Source organism: Hyperoodon ampullatus (genome assembly GCF_949752795.1).
Source record: "Hyperoodon ampullatus genome assembly, chromosome: 6".
NCBI classification, from domain to species: Eukaryota; Metazoa; Chordata; class Mammalia; order Artiodactyla; family Ziphiidae; genus Hyperoodon; species Hyperoodon ampullatus.
This window is the reverse complement of record NC_136919.1, coordinates 43711066-43729515: the sequence shown is the minus strand read 5'-3', so window position 1 is coordinate 43729515 and position 18450 is coordinate 43711066. Positions and strand designations below refer to the sequence as shown.

The window sequence follows — 18450 nt, the reverse complement described above, 5'->3', positions numbered from 1 at the left end:
CTTCTAGTGTGTGGAAACCTTTCCTCCTTCACAGCTCCCTCCCACTGGTGCACGTCCCGTCCCTATCCTTTTGTCTCTGTTTATTTTTTTCTTTTGCCCTACCCAGGTACTTGGGGACTTTCTTGCCCTTTGGGAGGTCTGAGGTCTTCTGCCAGCGTTCAGTAGGTGTTCTGTAGGAGTTGTTCCACGTGTAGATGTATTTCTGGTGTATCTGTGCGGAGGAAGGTAATCTCCGCGTTTTACTCTTCCGCCATCTTCCCCTCGTCCCCGTGGAAGAACATTCTTTAAATGACCATTTTTAATACTTTCACATTGTTCTTTTGATGGTTTTCAATAAAATCTCCTATGTGGTCTTAGATTCAAGAACAGGTACGCTTTGCTTAATATCTGACTTATTTTCACCTCATGAACACTGTGAGGTTACCACTGGCTTAATTTTTTCCCCCTTTCCTTCTTTTCAGGGGCAGTGGTCACTGGAAAGCTTAGAATTATGCTTGTGGCCCTTTCCCAGCATTTTAAACCCAATTCCTAGCTCCACTGATGTCTCTGCCCTGGCTCTTCTTTCTATTATGCCTTTCATTTTTATTTATGTTAGCTCACTGTATTTTATTGAATACAATTGGAGAGTTTATAAATTAAAAATCTGACAAAAATGAAATAGCAATAAAATAAAGGGCATAGATAACTAAATAAAAAGTTAAAAATAAATGCCTTATGCCACAGACATTGACTAAATACCTCCTGATTGTCAGGCCCCTGTCATAAGCATGGAGGATGCAGTGATGAGCCAGCAAAGAGAGCTGGAGAATCTCTCAGACAATTTCAGAACAGTGACAGCCACCATGCTAGCGCAGCTGTAAGCAGTGAACAAGCTTCTTGGGAATTCTAGTTGTGACCCCAAAGGAAACCTTGCCCACGTTATTTGTCCTTTTTTCTGCCAGTTGCATGAAGAAAAGCATTAAAATGTAGGGCCCTCTTGAATGCAGTTCTTATTGGGAGATAATTTAGAAGAGGGAGGTTGCTGTGGTTTCTACTGAAAATGTTAGTGGATTGAAAATCTTGGAAAAATGTGTGATAATTTTGAAACATTTCATAAAAACTCTTAACATTGAAAATTGTTGTTTGCTCATTAGGTTGGAGTCTTAATATGTTTCCTTCTGTGTGGGGTAGAAGGAAAGAAGGGAACGAATCCTTCCTGCACATCTATTAAGTTCCAGGCCCCGGATATCAGGGAGAACCAAGATCTTTGAGCAGAAGATGCCCTTCTATCTTGGACGTTTTTTTTTTTTTTTTATGTAACAGGGGCAATGTTTATGTGGGTCCTTTTAAAATTATTTATCTTTGGTGTAATTTTGTTCCCTCAGAGCATTTACTTATTTTGCTTTATTTCTAAAATATATTTTCTAAAAATGGGTGCCCCAATACTTACCATGTATGTCGACATCTATTTTTTTTCCTTCTTTTGGATTGGGTAGAAGGAATCTGTAGATGCTGTATCTTCTCCCTCACTGGTTACTATTTTTTTTCATTTTAATTCATGTTGTTAACAGTAGAGCTACATATTTGTTTTCAGTGTCTTAATTGGAATGTTATGTATCTTAAATTTTTTGAAAAAGAAAGGGGAAAATCCATCCTAATACAACTTTCTGGAGTGCCTTTGGAACTCCCAAGTGTTGCCCATCCATCCATCCATCCATCCATCCATCCACCCATCCATCCATCATCCTTGAAGACCTACATTGTACAAGGTTCTTTGCTAGATGCTGTGGTGCATGTTAAGAATTACAAAGCAGGATCCAGCTGTCTTCAAAAAGAGGTCGTGATCAAGAAAAGTGAATAGACAGATACTCAGATAACTGTAGCACAGGGAAATTCCATGGTAGTAGGTTTGATAGCTTTGTGTTTATGTTACCAGGGATTTTATTGGTTACAAGTGACAGAAATTCAGATCAAACTTCTGTTAGTGACAGCTAACCTCAGAGATGATTGGATCCAAAAGCTCAAGTAACATTTTCAGGGTTCTGTCTCTCTTTATATCTCTTAGCTCTCTTTCCTCCTGTGTGCTGACTTCATACTTGGACAGTCTCTTTCCTTGTGCCGGAAATATTTCTTATAGAAGCCCTGGGCCTATGTAATCTTTCAGCTATAATCCCAGAGAAGGAGAGAGACTCTGTCATGGCATTCATCTTTTAATTTTACAGAAGCTTCTCATTAGTCTAGTTGAGGTCACAGGCACATTTCTAAGCCAGTCCTCATGGTCCAGGGGATGGAACTCTCCATGCAGCCAGAGTTACCAGTTTACTCCTGTATTTGAGGGTTTGGTGAATGGGGAAGAGGAGATTTCTATAGAGAGCGCACTAGGGCAGTGTGGGGTTTGTAAAATGTGGTTCCTGAAAGGAAAAATTGGTTTTATTACTGACAAAAGCAGAACGAGGGGATCCTGGGCCAGGAAAAGAGAGAGTTGGAAGAGAGGGAGGGAGAGAGAGAAAGGGGGAGGGGAATCTTCTTCAGTGTTTCAGGAGGTAAAAGGAGGGAGTGACTGCTTCTCTTGGAGTGTGAGGAAAAATGTGATTTGTCCTCTGTGTGGTGATACCAGCTTCCCTGTGGCTGTCACCATAAGGGTGAAATGCTTTTGAGAGGTAGTGGATGCATCTCCAAGTTATTTTCACCTCTATACACAGGGGATACCTTGAGTGGAGGGGCAAACTGAACTTGTTAGTTGAAAGAGTAATAAAAGTTTAAGAAAAAAATGAAACCTGGTGATCCTGTCATTGACAATGAAACCTGCTCAACCATGGTTTCTCCTCAGTCTCATTTGGCTTTGCTCCCCTTGCTGTATTTAAAATAAATGGTGGGGCTAGGTGGGTGGGGAGGGATTGCCTTGAGCAGCCTGGTGAGGTTGGATGGAAGTTACCCATTTTTTTATGGACTGCCTGCATTCTGAGTTACTAGTTTGCACTCTCTGCTTTCTTTGCAGTTACATTGCAAATCAGAAAAGACTAGAAATCATCAACGAAGATGATATTGAAGCTTATGTGGGACTGAAAAACCTGTGAGTACTCAGGGCTTGCATACCTTATCTCAGAACTTTTTCTTATGCTCTGTTATCGTCAGAGGGACAGTCGTCTGTTAGCTCTAACATACATGCAATTATGTGTTTTCTTAGGACCATTGTGGATTCCGGATTAAAATTTGTAGCTCATAAAGCATTTCTGAAAAACAGCAACTTACAGCACATGTAAGTAAAGGTTAATTTTTTTGCTTCCCAGGACCCAACTTATTCAATATTTTCCCCCTCTGTTTATTTTTCCTTCTTTTCCAGCTCTAAACCTCCTTTTAAAAAGTTAGTATAGCTTTGACAATAGCTTAGAAGCATTAGCTTTGATTCCTGAATAGCTTTAGAGGGGTACTTAGAACAGCCTGCTTATTCCCTTTCATGAATTTCTGGGCCATTTCCATCTTGGACAGAGCAATAGGCCAACAGCAAAGAGTCTGATGTGAAAACTATGTCCTGGTACAGCGTCCTCGATTCTTTTCCTTGGAATCGTGACATGTTCCCTGGAAGACATCAAACTAGTGGAATTGAAAGAAACTGACTTGGCCTTGGCCTTTTTAGGGAACTAAAAATTGCTAATGCTCTTCCTCCCCCAGTAGATCCTCTTTTGAACCTTCTTTTTCCAAAAGCTATGTGTCATGATTGATAGAAGTGGAGAAAACTCAATCATGGAACATGCCAGAGGTTTAGGCAATTGTAACAATAGCAAATGCTTCCACCGAAGTCAGGGTGATATCAACTGAAGTCAAATGGAAATATGGACAGTGAGAGCTCTTAGGTTCTTTGCTGCTAAATCTTCCTAGATGATGACACTTGGTCAATAAGGTGTGGCCTTCCTGAGATGTCTCTTCATGAAACAGAGGATTACCCGTAAGCTCTGATGGGCGCCCTCCACGCCGAGTTTTCAGTAGGAACTTCTGTGGGAGGAAAGTTGCCTGCATTCATTGGCCCTTTTGTGCTTTGCAGATTCTCTGCAACAATACCTTATGTGTTTCATAGACTACGATCTACATACAGAACTCTCACCTGGTTGATCTCACTTGATTTTTCTGACAGTTGGTAGGGAGGATCTTCTTGTTTCCCATTTCATAAGCACAAAATCAGACTCAGGTCCACAGATGGAAAGTGGCAGACTCAGGGCTCACTCCTGGCTATGTTCTTTTAGTAAGAGGACAGAAAATAAAGTGTGTTTTCCATATAATGAGAGAATCAGCCCTTCTTGTAACATTTGTCCTCTTTCTTTTTCTTGGGGAGAACTGTTCCCTGACTGATTTCCAGACCAGTTTGTAAAAGAAATCGTTCTCTTTGAGCAGATTGCCTGGACACTCTATGGAGATTTGTTGATCTTATGAAAAACCTTAATTTCATCAAGCCAGTACAATGACTTCATATTTCATAGGTGACATTAATGAGGAAGTCAATTTAAAAATAAAGTCAGTAGAATTAAGATATAAAACTTTTGGCAAAAAGGTAACAAAACTCCAAGGAACTTTATTAACACATTTCATGTAGAGGCTTTTTGGCAACATCTCCGTAGTTGGTTTGCCTGCACAAATTCTGATGTCTTGCGTAGGCCTTGCTAGCATAAACAAGAGAGAAGTTGGACACAAGAAAAAGGCAAAATACTCTAATGCAATCACTTAAGTGTAATTAATGACCTCAGTGGTTACGTTCTGGTATTTTCATTACTGCTGACTGCAGACCTGAATTACTCAACGACCACGTTTTACTGGTTATTTTACTACATCACTTCCCCTAGCGTAGTGATCTATATAGTGGGCTATGGTTAATTGTTTTAGAAATAGACCTTTTTATGACTTTGCTATGCATCTTATATTTTCCCTACTTTCCTTGTTCCAAGTTATTTATATGAAAACCAAAGCCACCTTTTGTATTTTTTTCAGGCTGACTTATGGTAGAATAATTTTAATGGTATTCTGTGTGCTGTTCATACTTACATAAAGCCAAATATTAGTCCCAGTCTCTCAAAGAGGTGTCATTTGAAAATAGGAGACCAAGGAGATGGACATATCTTATACAGCTTCTTTAAAAGCCAACAGTTGGGAAGCCCAGTTACTGATCAAACTGCAAAAATTACTGAAATTTGTAGCCACTGTCAAATGGTAAGGCAGTATGAAGTCAGGCTAATATTCAGACAGTTAGAAAGAAGTTACAATGTCAGTAAGCTTCAGATATTCACGTGATGAAAGAGGCTTCCTAATCGCCAAAATAGAAATTAAATTAAGCAGTTGGCTCTAGGGAATGGCAAGGAGGAGCAAATTAAAAGACAGTTGTCTGCCTTTCCAGACCTGAGTTTCAACTTCTGCTTATGACTGAAGGCGCTGGCGTGTTCTCCCTGATTTCCACACGTAGCAAATGGCATCCTTAGTTGAACATCAGCACCATGGCTGCAAGGGAGCTGATTAAGATATGTGTATGAGAGGCTGTTTCTCTCTACCCTTGGGATATAATGATTATCCCTCTGAGTTTCTCCAATAAAATAAAAATGTACACAAGAGCATCTATTTCACTTTGGGTTTTAGGGGAATTCAGACTGGATCCTCTCTGTCTCTTTCATCATTCCTCCCCTAACCTGTGCATATGTAGCATCCCATGCTGACTGTCCAGAGCCCCTAGGACTGGTCTCTGAGTTTATTTCTTGGTGCCTTTAATTCCTGCCCGGCCCCTGAGAACCCAGAAACTGTGAGAAAAGCCAGTATTTGTGTTTTCCAGGGACTTTGCAGAGGTGATAATTAGCTCCTTTGCAAAAGTTCTATAATCAAACAGTAAGAGGATTGTTGATTTTTTTTCCTTCCCTCCTCCTCCCTTTTGGCTTTTGGACCCAATAATAAGTATGGTTCATAAAACTCATCTTGTTCTTTGGCGTGTAACCCTGTTCTGGGCTGTGCTGCTAGCAGCCTGACAGGGCAGCTGCCCCGGTGCCGGCCTTGCTAGCCGACCCGGAACCTTGACAATGAGTGTGTCCTCTTTCTTTGCCTCCTCGCTCCTCTTTCTTCTTGGGAGGAAGAATAGGGTTTTTGTTTCTGTTTTTGTTTTTTTTCCTTCAGAAGGATGGGGATTTCTGATGGAGATGAAAACATTTGTGCCTCACAGTCTCTGGTGAAGACAGGCAGAGTGACTTGTCAGTGTATTATACTGCAGTGAAACCCATTCTTAATTCACGTTCCAAAAGAAAAGATTTATGTGGGCACATTTTACAACTTCCCGCTGGATTATATTTTCATGTGGGTGAGCACTTTACACTCAGTGTGAGGAGAGAAGATGCCAGTGTAGAAGGAAGAGGGCACCCTCTTGTAGATGGGGGTTTGGATGAGAGGAAATCTCAATATAGAATTAAGCTGGGAGTGGCCGTGTGCCTTCTTGATTTATGAGATGCTAAAGTGGCATTTTCTTTATCCATCAGCTGACTAGTCTTAGTTCATGTATTAGCTCCCCCTGGTCTTTAACCCCTCTGTGAGACTGGCCAGACAGACCAGCAGACTTCAGCCCATGATTTCGTGACACAGACGCAGTAGACTAGCCTCAGTGAGGCCAGGATTGCTGTCGCCGCAGATTTCTCATATTTACGTGACTCTCAGACCGGTGCTCACCTTCCTGAACGGGAATCAGATACTGAAAGGCTCATGGCAAACTCTTGAGGGCTCAGCTGTTTTGTAAAATTTGATGTTTGTTTTACATTCATGTGACTCATGAAACACATGTCTAGAGGACCAAGCGTTGCACACGCTTTAAATAAATTCGACCAGTAAACAAATTCACAGAGCGAGTCAGCTGCCAGGATTAAGGGTCTGAATTTCCCAGCTCAAGGTCTCATGGCATTGATCATTGGAAACCGAAACTCCCATTCCCTTGAATAAAACTACATATTTGGAACACATCAGTAAATTCATTATTATTTTTCAGTCACAAATAGGACATCTTTTCATTGTCTGGTTGGTCCACATCTTAAAATGATATGTTGCTAGAATATTTCCAGATAAAATCTGACATTTTTATCTGATATTTTGTTGTTATTCTCATCGTGAATTTATCTAGTTATTTGGAAGTCATATATAAGCAATCTCAGCAGAGTTTATCAATCAATAGGTGTTATCTTTCCTATTAGGATGTGTTAAATTCACTTAATATTCAGAGTTTTGTGTGTCGTGTAATTTCAAAATATTCATGATGCTTTTTAGCATTAAAGTATCTTTTCCCCTAGTGAGTTTATGGTTTAAATTTAATTTAGTTTAATTTAATTTCCCTATTAATTGTTCAGAAGATCAGATATCTCTACGAGGTATATAACTTGGCTCTGAATATGAAAAGGAAAATTTGGGGTAAAAAAGAGATTCAAAATAACCATTACGAAAATTATGCCCCCTCAACCCCACTCTCAAGCAAGAATTATAGGAGAGGCAGGGAAAACTAAGTTATTACTCTAGTAGGTGAAAGAAAGAGATTACTGGATCTAAAGTACGGCATGAACCATGATCACATAAAATTATATTTTGAAAAAAACTCTATTTGAATACTTTATTCCTGAAATGTACACTTGTAATTCACATTTAATGTTTTTGATTCCTTTCAGCAATTTTACCAGAAATAAACTGACGGTATTGTCTAGGAAACATTTTCGTCACCTTGACTTGTCTGAGCTGTAAGTAATGATTTTGTATGGCATTTGGGGAAAAAAATTCCAAAGGAAAGTGTAATTAAGTATTTTTTAAAATAAGTGATGCTGCAGGTCTATTTTTATATCAAAATTCATGAAAAATGATTTCTTAATTTTTGGTCATTTGTTCTTTTATTCCTCCATGAAAACATGATTCAGCAGTAAAAAAAAAAAAAAAAAGAAATCTCAGTATTAATACATCATTTACAATGAGTTTAAATGTTGTTTTTACACAAAAGACTTGTTTTCTAAAGGAGGGAAAATGAGAAAAAGATGAGGGTTTTGTGTGAAAAAGGCAGCAACATGTCTCATAGCATCTGTTTGGTCCTTGTTCTGGCCAGGCCCTAATGGAAAGCAAACCCATTCAAGGAGCAAAACAGCAATGGGCAAAACTCCTCAGTTTATACCCCGATGACAGTGCCTGTGCTCCCTTAGTGAACATTGGAGGAGAGGCAGTCCTCTCCCTACCCAACCATCCTTGTGAGATTTCCTTCTAGGTCTGCCACTGCATTCAGGATTTATCCTTATCCCCAAATCCCCTTTGCTGAAAAATGGTAGGGAAGATATTGAAATGTATTGATTACTGATAGCCAGCATTTCCAAGTGTGCTTAATTCTTGTGTTATCACCATGAAGCAAATATAAACTGTTGACATTCCTATGGGTCAGGTACCCAAAGAACCTTAAAGCACGGGCTCTGTGTGTCAGAGGTGGGCCCAGATGGACAAGGCCTTTGAATACCAGGCAATAGCTTTTGCTTAAACTATCTGTTGCCTGAGTTGTAGGGTCCACCCCTATTCACAAGGAAATCGTACAGATTATAAGATGCCACTAGTAGAGCGATAACAAGTTAATAGGTAGTCATGAGAGTTACATGGTGGCAGTTCTTTTGGGAGAGACTTAATTCAGGGAGTTGAAGCACTGGCTTTCTAACACAGGGATAGGCATAAAAAACTTAAGGAAGTTATGTGCAATAAAGTAGACTACTCAGTGTAAAAATTTTGAGCATCACTGCAGAGAATTTTCTTGATGGGTTAAAAATTAGAGTTCTGATTTCAAATTCACATGTCTCAATACTGCTCCTGAAGCATATTTAATTAATTCATTCAACAAATGTTAATTGTGTACCTGTTGCAAATCAAACTAACATGGCACTAGGCCATAGGGATATAAGGAGAACGGTATCCCTACTCCAGGACTCTGCTATGCAGGGGGAACGGTAGAAGCCTGAACAAATTAAGTATAACATGCTCTAACAATCACTGCAAAAGGAGTTTGTACAGTGTGTGAGAGGAAGAAGCCAGCCGTCTACCTGTGCCGTGTGGTCAGACAAACATTGCTGTCTTTGTAGCTCAAGATCCCTTCGTCTCTTTATCTCTTCTGTCGATTCAGTCATACCTGCTTTTAAAAAAGATTTCTTAGTTTTTCATGGACTCAGAACACCAGGAAACATCTTGGATTAGTTGGGGTTTAAACATTGTGGATATCATCTGCATTACATTCCATACCTAGTAGTCTCTACTCTTATTTTGGTGTTGGAGGGATATTTGGAGGCAATCAAGCAGACACAAATTAAACGAATCTGCCAGGACCACATTTTCTCCAAGGAAACTCCTGGAAAAGTCTCCAGGGATTCCCTGAGATTCTTAGAACCCAACCAGAAAACCACAGGAGTAAATGATGTTGCAAAGCCCAGGTCCTGTCCTCACGGAAATCTTAAGTATTGTGGTTAATGCCAGGCAGAGCCTATGTAATGATTTTAAATGGCCTCATTTAAAGGCTTATTGCCATAAATGGAAGTCATCTTAAACAGGCCACTGAGTGTTATAAATAAGCATTTAAAGATTTTTTTTCTTGTGGTTTTTATTTTCCTCTTGACTACTTCCTCCTTGACCAATCACAGGCCACAGGAGTCCAAGCAGCATGGCTGAATGGTGACTTTCTCTTTGCAGACCCTCCCACAGTGGGCTAAGGAGCTCAGTCTGGACCTCTGTTGCACTTGCTCTCAGAAACCCTGAGCTTGGCATGTGTGTGCATGTGTGTGTGTGTGTGTGTGTGTGTGTGTGTGTGTGTGTGTGTGTGTGAAGGAGGTCTAAGAGCTCCCTTCCAGGTTCTGTCTCTCACATTCACTCCACCTTTCTTGCATCAGTCAAACTGAACTGTGGTTGCGTCATTCGGAAAGCTGGGAGTGCACCCTCCTGGCTCTCACACTTTAGTCTTAGCCTTGTATTCACTGTCTTGTTTTCAATTCAGATGAAATTGCTCTGCCCTCCACTGAAGTTCGAACTTATTAAGTGATAACACTTGAATCTCTAGCCTGGTTAGAAATAAGTATGTTAGTGTTCCTGAAAACTTAACGTTGGCTTCTTCACTTAAGATCTTCATAACTGTATAATATCTGTGATAAATTTGTTACGGTATCTTATTTTCCCCCATCTTATGAGACATCTTTTTCTATCCTATATTATAGTTTTTTCTGTTCCTACCTTGTTTCCCTATGGGTCCGAAAGGTCTCACATCACTTTGGATCCTTTAGCCTCTACAGGGGTGTTTGCGCATAGCAGAAGATCAGTAAGTATCAGGTAAATGAATGAATAATAAGTACTGTTGTGCTATAAAGACGGGTGTGACTTCCAAAGATTGCCGGCTAGAAGAAATTCATAATGCTGTTAGTGCTTCATAAACACTTCTGTAGCTGAAACTGAAAAAGAGAAGGCTGATTGGATGTCATTTTTGTTCCATCTAGGATCCTGGTGGGCAACCCATTTGCATGCTCCTGTGACATTATGTGGATCAAGACTCCTCAGGAGACTAAACCCAGTCCAGAAACTCAAGACTTGTACTGCCTCGATGAAAACAGCAAGAATATTTCCCTGGCAAACCTGCAGATACCCCATTGTGGTAATTTACTTTTAAATCAATAAGTTCTACTTGCTATTAATTATTCTAATTGCCTTGGTGTGGTAGAGAGTCTGTGAAGGTTACCACTACCTGGATTTTATATGTATGCTGTTGATGTCTCCACTGAGTTGGGCCGCTTTCGTGTGCAGTGTAGAGAAATCAGCTGGGAGCAACTTTGCTGAGTGTTCTTTTCCAGTAGAATATTAATTCTGAATGGTTGACTTTAAAGTGCACAGAGAAAAAAATACACTGTTTATTCCTTTGTCTCTATGTTCGTTTGTTCATCCATCCATCTATCCACCCAAAAAGTATTGGCTGAGAGTGTGGTACTTCACTGGCCACATATATACTTGGTTGGCACCTAGAGGAAGGATCTCAGGGGGATAAAGTGTCCTGGCTGCACAAGAACATGCAGTTCAATACAGAACATTCCCTTACACTTGTCTTGTTGCCGGATGTCAGTGTATCTTGATGGGGCACCACAAATCTGCCCTTTGACTTGCTTTCCCCCATTTCTGGGTTTGCAATCTCCAGAATTTAAAAGGGCATCATATGATAAAATTATAGCTCTGTGAATGCCAGTGTGTTTACAAGAAGGGGAAATCCAAGTGTTCTGGTTAGGATTTTACCACTAAGGGCTCTTGGGACATGCCTCTGCAGTACCCACATATGCATGTTATTCCTGAGTTGAAATTTTAATCAGGCAACCAGTTAATCAGTTAACAACTAAATGTGATCTTCTCGCCTAGTGGCTGGTGACACAGCAGAAAGCCTCATAGCACCTGGTTCTTGCCCGAGAGGAATCTGTATATTAACCATAAACTTCCAGGTCTTTGTTTTCAGAGGATCCTGTTGTTTGGAGTCAATTTTTACTTAAGGAAAATATAGCTGCTGCTCATTTTTAATGAGAGTGTAATAAAGGAATGATAAGTATTTGTTTCTTCCCCTGCAGGGTCTTAGAAGACAGCAGTTACTCTTCCCACAGATTTTTGTTGTAACGAGAGCCCTTTGGTTTCATAATGGGGGAATTAAGCTTTGTTCCCTTGTCAGCTTCCCTCGACTTTCATTATTAGCCAATATTAAAAAATTTTTTTTAATATCTGTCTTTTCCTGATTGATAAGAGGATAGTTCTCTGTTCTGGTATAAATTTGTACCGCTGAGAGAAATTGCCCAGAGGGACAAGAAATTCAATGTTGAGTCACCTGGCTGCTTGGCCAGCTCCCAGATCCCCATGGCTGTGTGGCCACATTGTTTCAGCAACCACTGAGAGGAAAAAAGAGAAAACATCTGACTCCTGCTCTGATTTCACAAAAGGCCTCTTAATAGACGACTGCTTTGCCCTTGCCTGAAACCAATTCTCTTTTCTTAATTTTAATTTTTGGCCATATTGTCTTGACAGCATTCCTGTAATGTACCCACCTAATGTGCTGTTGATAGACCGCTGTGACTGGAGCAGGGGAGGGGTAGGAGTGAACTGGTTCTAATTTTTCCTGACCAGTTTGTCAGTTTTCAGTGTTTTAAAATTTGTTTCCTACGAATTTGTCAATGAATTGTGTGTATGAGAGTGAGGCTTTGAATCCACTGTCGGAGGGCATGTGTTTGATTGATTAGGATTGAGTGATTACATTTATGGTAACATTCACAATTTCAGGGTCAACAATGCTTTTCAGAAAGCAACATTAGAAAAGGTGAACTGATAGACTTATTTTTTTTTTTTTTTTTTTTTTTTTTTGCGGTACGCGGGCCTCTCAGTGTTGTGGCCTCTCCCGTTGCGGAGCACAGGCTCCAGACGCACAGGCTCAGCGGCCATGGCTCACGGGCCTAGCCGCTCCGCGGCATGTGGGATCTTCCCGGACCGGGGCACGAACCCGTGTCCCCTGCATCGGCAGGCGGACTCTCAACCACTGCGCCACCAGGGAAGCCCTAGACTTATTTTTTTGTGTTCTTAAACTGTCTTGTTCTTTCTCTGCTAATTTTTATTTTCTTTCCCAGTGTTTTTTACTTATTTATAATTGCACATATACTATTGATACATTTTGTTGCAAAAATAATTTCCTACATTTACACATAAAGCTTATCTTTACTTGTTTGTGACCATTTCAGGTCAGAAGCCATCAATCTATCATATGTTTTAAATCATTGTGTGTTATTCATGGTAGAATATATCTTCATTATGTTAAATCTTCCACATTGATGGGCATTTCCCATTTTACTACAAAAGTGTTTCAACCAGCCTCCTTATACATGATCTTTGTACATACATACAGATGCAAAGTTTCTTCTAGAGTACATAGCAGGAAGCAGAATTTTTGGTTAATATGGTTTGCACATTAAAAAGTGGTTGTACCAATTTATAGCCACCCCAGCAAAGTATACCTTGATATTAGCAAACTTCTTATTTTTTATATCTCTAAAAAATGGTATGTCATTGCTTTTTAGTTTGCATTTTCCTGGTTGCTATTGAGTATCTTCTATGTTTATTAGACATTGTGATTGTTCTTCATTGAATTGCCTATTTATACCTTTTGTCTATTTTTCTACAAGGTTATTCCTTTTCCTTCCTTTTCTTCCACTGACAGTGTTCTTTGTTTTATTTTTTCTTAATTGTTCGAAAGTTATAAATTATGTTTCTCTGTTTATAAGTATACAGTGCCAAAATATATATATATATTTTTTAAGAAGATGTTGGGGGTAGGAGTTTATTAATTTTATTTTTATTTATTTTTGTTGTGTTGGGTCTTCATTTCTGTGCGAGGGCTATCTCTAGTTGTGGCAAAAGGGGGCCACTCTTCATCACGGTGCATGGGCCTCTCACTATCATGGCTTCTCTTGTTGCGGAGCACAGGCTCCAGACGCACAGGCTCAGTAGTTGTGGCTCTCAGACCTAGTTGCTCCACGGCATGTGGGATCTTCCCAGACCAGGGCTCAAACCCGTGTCCCCTGCATTAGCAGGCAGATTCTCAACCACTGCATCACCAGGGAAGCCCAGTGCCAAAATATTTACCACACATATTTAAACATATTTTCTGTAAGTATCTAGAAAGAACCCCCAACAAGATGAGAAAAGATACTTTTACTTCCCTTTACTTTCTCCTCCCTTCTCTGACTGTTGTCATCTGAGATTTTATTTTTATTTTTTATTTATTTACTTTTTAAAATTAATTAATTAAATTAATTTAATACACATAGAGCTAATTCAAGTAATGAGATTTTATTTTTAGACTGTTACTTGATGTTTTTGAGGATTTACTGTTTCTTTGTATATTGTTGATTTTTATATTCCACTACTTCCTCCTGGAGTGGTTTTTCTTTTTGCTGGAGTATATCTTCTAATATTTCTTTCAGAGAAATTAAAAAAATAAAATTCACATTCTTGCCCAGTGCAAAATCAGCCTGTATTTTTTCTTCTCATTGGAATTGGCTGAGTGTAAAATTCTGGACTCCAGATAACTTCCTCTTAGAATTTTGCAGATATTATACCACGTTCTCCGTGTGTTCATTGTTGCTGATGAGAAGCCCGAGGCCAGTCTGATGCTTATTTCTTGATAGGTAACCTATGCTTTTCTTTTTCTCTAGAAGCTTTTAGGATTTTCTTCTTATCCATGTTATTCTTAAATTTTACTACACTGTAACTAGGCATGTGTGCATGCTTAAAATTTTATTTTGTTTGACATGCAGTGAACCTTTTCAATATGAGTGTTCACATCTTCAGTTCTGGAAGAATTTTCTAATTTATTTAGATGGTTATTTACACCTCTGGCTCCTCTCTCCATACCTCTCACCCTTTCTGTAATACTTTCCATCTGCTTGTCCTTTTGTGCTGCATAATGGGAGAATTGTTTACTCACTACTTTGCCCTTCAGCTATTTCTCCAGCTACTGAGTTTTCCCTTCTGCCAATTGATTTTTAATTTCTGAAATCTCTAGTGACTTTTTTTTTTAATGACTGAAATACGCTTTTCCATACTGGGGTTCACCATATCTCTAGGGTATCTAGCATGACTGACTTTCTCCTGTAAACTTCCTGCACTCATTGCTTCTACTTGGGGGCAGCTGCAGCAGTTGTTGGATGCTGTGCCTGAGGTGGGAGGGCAAAGGTAGGATGTGGAAAGTTTATTCCTCTGGGCTTCTACTTGTTTTCTTAACCAGTGACCCTGTGGCTTAGTGGAGGGGAGGCCCCATCATGCCCTGCCATCCACCCCTAGTCTCAGGTCAGCCCAGCAGCTTCCCTGTTCTGTGTGGCACATACTCATGTGTCTGTTGGGAACTGTGCTGTCTTTCCTTCATTTAATTTCCCCACTTTCTCTTGTTCAGGAGTTTCTCATTGTTCTTATCCACCAACAGTTATACCTTCTGATTTTCCAACGTGGTTCTGGATTTTTAAAAAAATGAAACTAATTTCTAGAGATTTGAGATGAGAGGGGGAGCCTTCAGTTTGGGGCTTAGTCATGTATTAATTTTCCTCTTGATGGTTTCCCAACTTTGGTTCTTTAAGAGAAGTTAGGCAGATTGAGCAGTAAATTATGCTACATTGTTGAATTTAAATTCTGTCTCTGAAATTCCATGTTAAAGAAGTTGGATAATATCCCCAAGTCTTCAAGTTAGATGTCTTGTTTAAAACATGGATTCATGGTCAGTTGGCTTTTCTTTTAGGTCTTACCCTCAGCAAACTTTAAAAATATACCTGTTGTGTTTAAGTCACAGATTCACGGAGTTCATCGTATTTCCACCTTTTTTTTTTTTTTTTTTTATGAAGCTTGTTAGCTAACTCAAAAAATAACTCATAAGAGTATGGTCTTGTGTATTTCATCACTGTAAACCCAACAATTTGCCAGTAGCTACGGCCATTGCATTTGGTTTGCAACTGGTAATATTTTAATTTCCATAAAAAAGAGCTATTGGGATTTCATTCCTTTATAAGGTGGGCTTTCTTTAAAAAATTCCCCTTTTAGTATTTCATCATGTAAGCATTATATGATGAACAAATTCTCTACATTTTATAAGCAAAAATATCTCCGCCATGGTGCCTGATGTATCCCTTGAACATAACAGTCACTTGATTAATGTTTGCTGAATTGATCAATTAATAAATGCATGATCCATATTATATTAATGATCAGATTGAAACAGATTTTTGATATAATGGTGCAGATATTTCAGTTAAGTAAAAATAACTGAAACATTTATATTATTCTAGCCAAATTATTCCGTATTTTAGCACTTTGTAGCTCCCTTTGAAATGTCTGTCATCATTGCATTTTGAAAGAATCTCCTTTCTTCTTTTTCCTCTGCCCTTAGCGATTGAGCGAGCATGGTAGGCAGGGCTGGGAAGTTTAACTGTGCCATTCCCGATCCCATTAACAGCACAGTCAAAATGTCTCACAATATTTTTCTAACAGCCCCTCCTGCTGTGAATTACTGTAAATTTATTCATGCTGTGAAACATGTTGTGGTCTGTTTCTCCACCAGGTCCTTTTTAACCTTAGAAAAACTTTATTAATTACCAGGCAACAAAACATGTTCATGTAAAATTTCCACATTAATCAGAAAAAAAGGGGTGCTATGAGCAGTGGTTCTGAAGACAGAAACTGAATTACACAAGTGTTAATGAAGAATGGTTATTTTTCCAGACTGTGCTGATTTATCACTCCAGATAAAAGTGTTCCTGCTACTTCTTTTAGTGTTTTTCAATGACATTATTTATAACTTTGTATATTCTAAATTCTTGTACTCAATTCCTGTACATTTGGTTGATCTTCAGTAGTTAGGTTTGCAGTACAAACCTTTCAATCTTTTCCCCTGGCTGGATGGCATTATTAAAGAACAGTGTACTTTATACTTTAATTTTTTTGTACTATAATTATGATTTAAATCTCTGGAAGAGAGTTTCTTCAGGAAGTGTTAATAGTGGATGATATGCTCTGTTCTAAGCAGACAACAAATATATTTAAAAGGCAGTATTCTTTTGGGTCAAATCAAAACAATCCCTCAACCCATTTTACTGGTAACTAGCTACCGTAGAACATGCTAGCCCCACAGTGAAGATAAGATGGTAATTCAGTTGAGGGTTGAATGTAGTTACTATATAAAACACCCTTAATAGTCCCATGGATTGAAATCAGCTTTGCTTTTGGTTTCTTTATTTATAATGACAATTTCAATTTTCCACTTTTCCAACCTTCAAACTTTTAGTGTAGAGCCTCCTTACAACACATCGACAAAATATTATTTATGTTGGGAAAGGTCGGTTCACAGGTTCCCAGGAGGAGAGGCCTGTTTCCTTGAGGTAAACTGATTTTAATGATTTATTTTTAAGATTTACTTTTGGTTTCCACTATAATTTGTAGTATGCATGTCTGTTTAGGATATTTGTACATACTCCTTCTTTTGTTTTAAGCTAGGAAAATAAGATAGTAATTCTATTTTGTTAGCATTCACAGAAGATTAAAATGAAATGCTGTATTAATACTCCATGTATAAATTAGATTGGTAAAAAACATTGTTTTCCTAGCATCTTAGCTGGATTGATTTTTTTTTTTCTGAAAAGCACATACAAAGTCTACTTTACTGCTTTGCTTACTTTTATTAGAGTTCAGGTTTTACCCACTAAAACACAGCAAGCCACACAGTGGACCAGTGCTTTTCTTTATCTTTTTAGAAAGGCAAATAAAGCCATTTTTCTAACCTGTCAGCTGCTATTCAGATTTTTGTGTTTAGAAGTTTTGTGGTTGCTGTCACTGTCACGGCACGGCTCACACAAGCCTAGAAGCACTGTTTCCCATTTGAGCTGGGAAAGTCACTTTGCTAATTTTCTGTCATTTTTGCAACCAGGTGTAAAGCAGCCACTTCTAAATAGGTCAGGCTCATTCTGGCTTCATTCCTGGTTGTGAAATATATATGTTTAGGGGACACAAAAATGGGAAGATATGCCAAGAAGATAGAAAGTAAGTGGAGAGAAGACAGAGAGCTGACAAAAATCATAATTTACTTGAATATTTTTATACCCATGGAGTGATGATCCAATAAGAAATGAACAGAGCTCAGGCTTACTAAAATGAGGTGAAAAAGAACACAACTCAGGCCTACAGATGGATATTGAAAAATAAAACCCAAACTTGACCCATCTCATTTATTGCAAAGCCAAGTTAATATTTCAAAAAGTTTAGAGGTTAGTTTTCCTCAATTATTAGGAAGTGAGAACATGCATACTTTGAATTAGTGATCAAAGGGCCTAGTCAATATGGTCAACTTTCAAGAAGTGTGCACCAGTGGATGGAGCAGTGTCAGTGGCTATTGACCTGGGTATGGTTGGAAAGGACATACCAGCCAGTACACCTCAGCAGAAAATCATCAACCATTCAGTGAAAAGGCTGACTTTCTTTAGACCAGGGCTTCCCAAACTTTAATGTGCATATGAATCACCAGCAGATCTTGTTAAAAATATTGCTTCTTTTCCAGCAGGTCTGGGTTGGAGCCTCAGAGTCCACATTCTAACAAACCTCTTGTTCCATAGACCACACTTTGAGTAGCAAGGGTTTAGACAATGGGTGTTGGACTATTCGTTGGGTTTTTGCTTGTACAACTATTATTCTTACACCTGACAGGAGCCTGAGCAATCATCTAGTCCACCAAACTTTCCCCACTCTATGTTCTGTGCAACTCTAATTCCTTGAGATGCTCTGTGTAGGAAAAAAAACCCAAGATTAAAGAAAAAAATATAGAAAATTCTGTAACTCTGGACGTTCACTGTGCACATTACTATGTTAAAAGCTCTAAGAATTCCTGCTAGAAAAGAACCATTTAACTTCCATTGATCTTAT

At 38.9% G+C, this 18450-nt stretch overlaps 1 protein-coding gene across 7 annotated transcripts in view; it reads left to right on the top strand.

Moving 5' to 3' along the window:
• The window catches only part of NTRK2 (neurotrophic receptor tyrosine kinase 2), a gene marked incomplete at both ends in the record, with an annotated part of 379052 nt that overhangs the window by 33986 nt on the left and 326616 nt on the right, over positions 1–18450 (top strand). For all 7 annotated transcript variants that reach the window (XM_079706398.1, XM_079706397.1, XM_079706396.1 and 4 more), the window contains 4 exons: positions 2978–3052; positions 3167–3238; positions 7647–7715; positions 10476–10630. In XM_079706398.1, the coding sequence (XP_079562524.1) occupies positions 2978–3052; positions 3167–3238; positions 7647–7715; positions 10476–10630 (371 nt within the window). The remainder of the gene's footprint in view (positions 1–2977; positions 3053–3166; positions 3239–7646; positions 7716–10475; positions 10631–18450) is intronic.